The following is a 1,546-nucleotide window of genomic DNA, read 5'->3' as shown; positions in this document are numbered from 1 at the left end:
CCAAAGAAGCAGGAACCTCGGTGGTTCCAGCTTCTCACTGGAGGTACCTGAAAGAGACCCTGCTGTCTCCTGTCCCACTGTCCCAAACCTCCTGGAGGACAGACAACGTCCAGAGGAAAGGCTGGAAAACAGCAATAATAATTCCTGTTTTCAGAGGAAGGAAAAGAAGAATCCAGAGAATTTGGTGTTGCCTGACAAGCACTTGCATGAAATAACTATTTTTTAAGTAAGTGTGAGGAAATGAACAGGAATGAACACGAGTCTGTCAAAACTAGGCCTTGTGAATCTGATGAATTTCCTTCTTTAAGAACTTGACCCTCCATGGGTGAGGGAAGGGGTCCTTAATAAGCCTTTGATGTCCATAAACCCAGGCTGAAATTCTTCTTGCCTGCGGCACAGAAGGGTCACCCAATCCAGGTCAGATTGTCTGTTACCTTGGTGGTCAACATAACATTGTTATAACGTTGTTATAAATGGAGCATTCTCAGAATTCCCTAATTTCTCAGAGATTTTAATTTCCAAATCAAGAATTGCTTAATTGGCATCAGGATCTGGGAAATATGGCAGTGTGATTGTGTCAGTGTTGCTCACTGGTCACTCTTTGTGAGATTTTGATTTTTCTTTTTAAACACCTGCTAATGGTAACACCTGGTGCAGTGATATTACCAAATAATCATATTTTAAAAGAAATGGAAAAGGGAAAAGATGGTGGAAAGCAAGTTGCTCACAGAAAAGAACCTGTAGAGTATTCCTTACCATATCAGACAAAATAAAAAAGCCTTGTTGTTGGGTAACCTTGTACTTCATCCATTTCTGTAGTCACAGTTTATGAGTTAACGGTGTGGATTTTCACTTCGGTGTCTGGGGCCTGGCTCCTAAACAACTGTGCTCAGCAGAGCTTCAAGCTTTGCTTCAGAAGGGAAAAGAAAAGTTTGACTCCCAGATTTTTGGAAAAAAAGAACCCTGTCTGTTATTTATTTATTTATTTAGAAAGCACATACAGCGATGCACGGGGAGGGGACAGAGATGCAGATCAGGTGAGCAGAGAAATCCAGCCCAGAGGAAGAGCCAGACACTTCCCGGAGGGTCGGTAGTACATCAGTCTAGGCGAGCATTTCAGCTGCTGTACCTCTAGGTTAAAAAAAGAAACCACAGAGCGCCTCTGAGGAGCGGGATTTGTGTCCCCCCATCAGCAGTGCCCCGCTGTCCCCTCGGGCAGGGCGGCTCTGTCCTGCTGCTCCCGCCTGCCCCGCTCACGCCATCGTTTCCTTCCTCAGCGTGCGCCGCTGCTGGCAGGTGAGGATGCTCGGGAAGGACGACTTCCCCTTCGTCCTCGACCTCTTCTTCAGCTTCTTCTGGTGCTTGAGGGAAATTCCCAGCTCCTCCATGATGGCGTTGAAAGAAAGACACTGTGGGGAGAGAGGATGGCATTAAACACTTCCTGCTGTGGAGAGCCTGGCCAGAGCTCAGCCTGAACCTCAGGGAGCTCCTCAGGAGAGGCCAAAGCTCAGCCTGAACCTCAGGGAGCTCCTCAGGAGAGGCCAAA

The 1,546-nt window shown here is 47.2% G+C and overlaps 1 protein-coding gene across 1 annotated transcript in view; it reads right to left on the bottom strand.

The window, feature by feature from the left end:
- Window positions 1–969: 969 nt before the first annotated feature.
- Window positions 970–1,546, bottom strand: part of GRIK1 (glutamate ionotropic receptor kainate type subunit 1) — a 54,045-nt gene continuing 53,468 nt past the window's right edge. Inside the window, exon 15 of the mRNA XM_019008772.1 lies at window positions 970–1,409. Coding sequence (XP_018864317.1) covers window positions 1,254–1,409 — 156 coding nt within the window. The 3' untranslated portion in view covers window positions 970–1,253. The remainder of the gene's footprint in view (window positions 1,410–1,546) is intronic.

This window comes from Parus major, chromosome 1 (assembly GCF_001522545.3).
Source record: "Parus major isolate Abel chromosome 1, Parus_major1.1, whole genome shotgun sequence".
Lineage (NCBI taxonomy): Eukaryota > Metazoa > Chordata > Aves > Passeriformes > Paridae > Parus > Parus major.
This window is presented reverse-complemented; position numbering and strand designations above follow the sequence as displayed.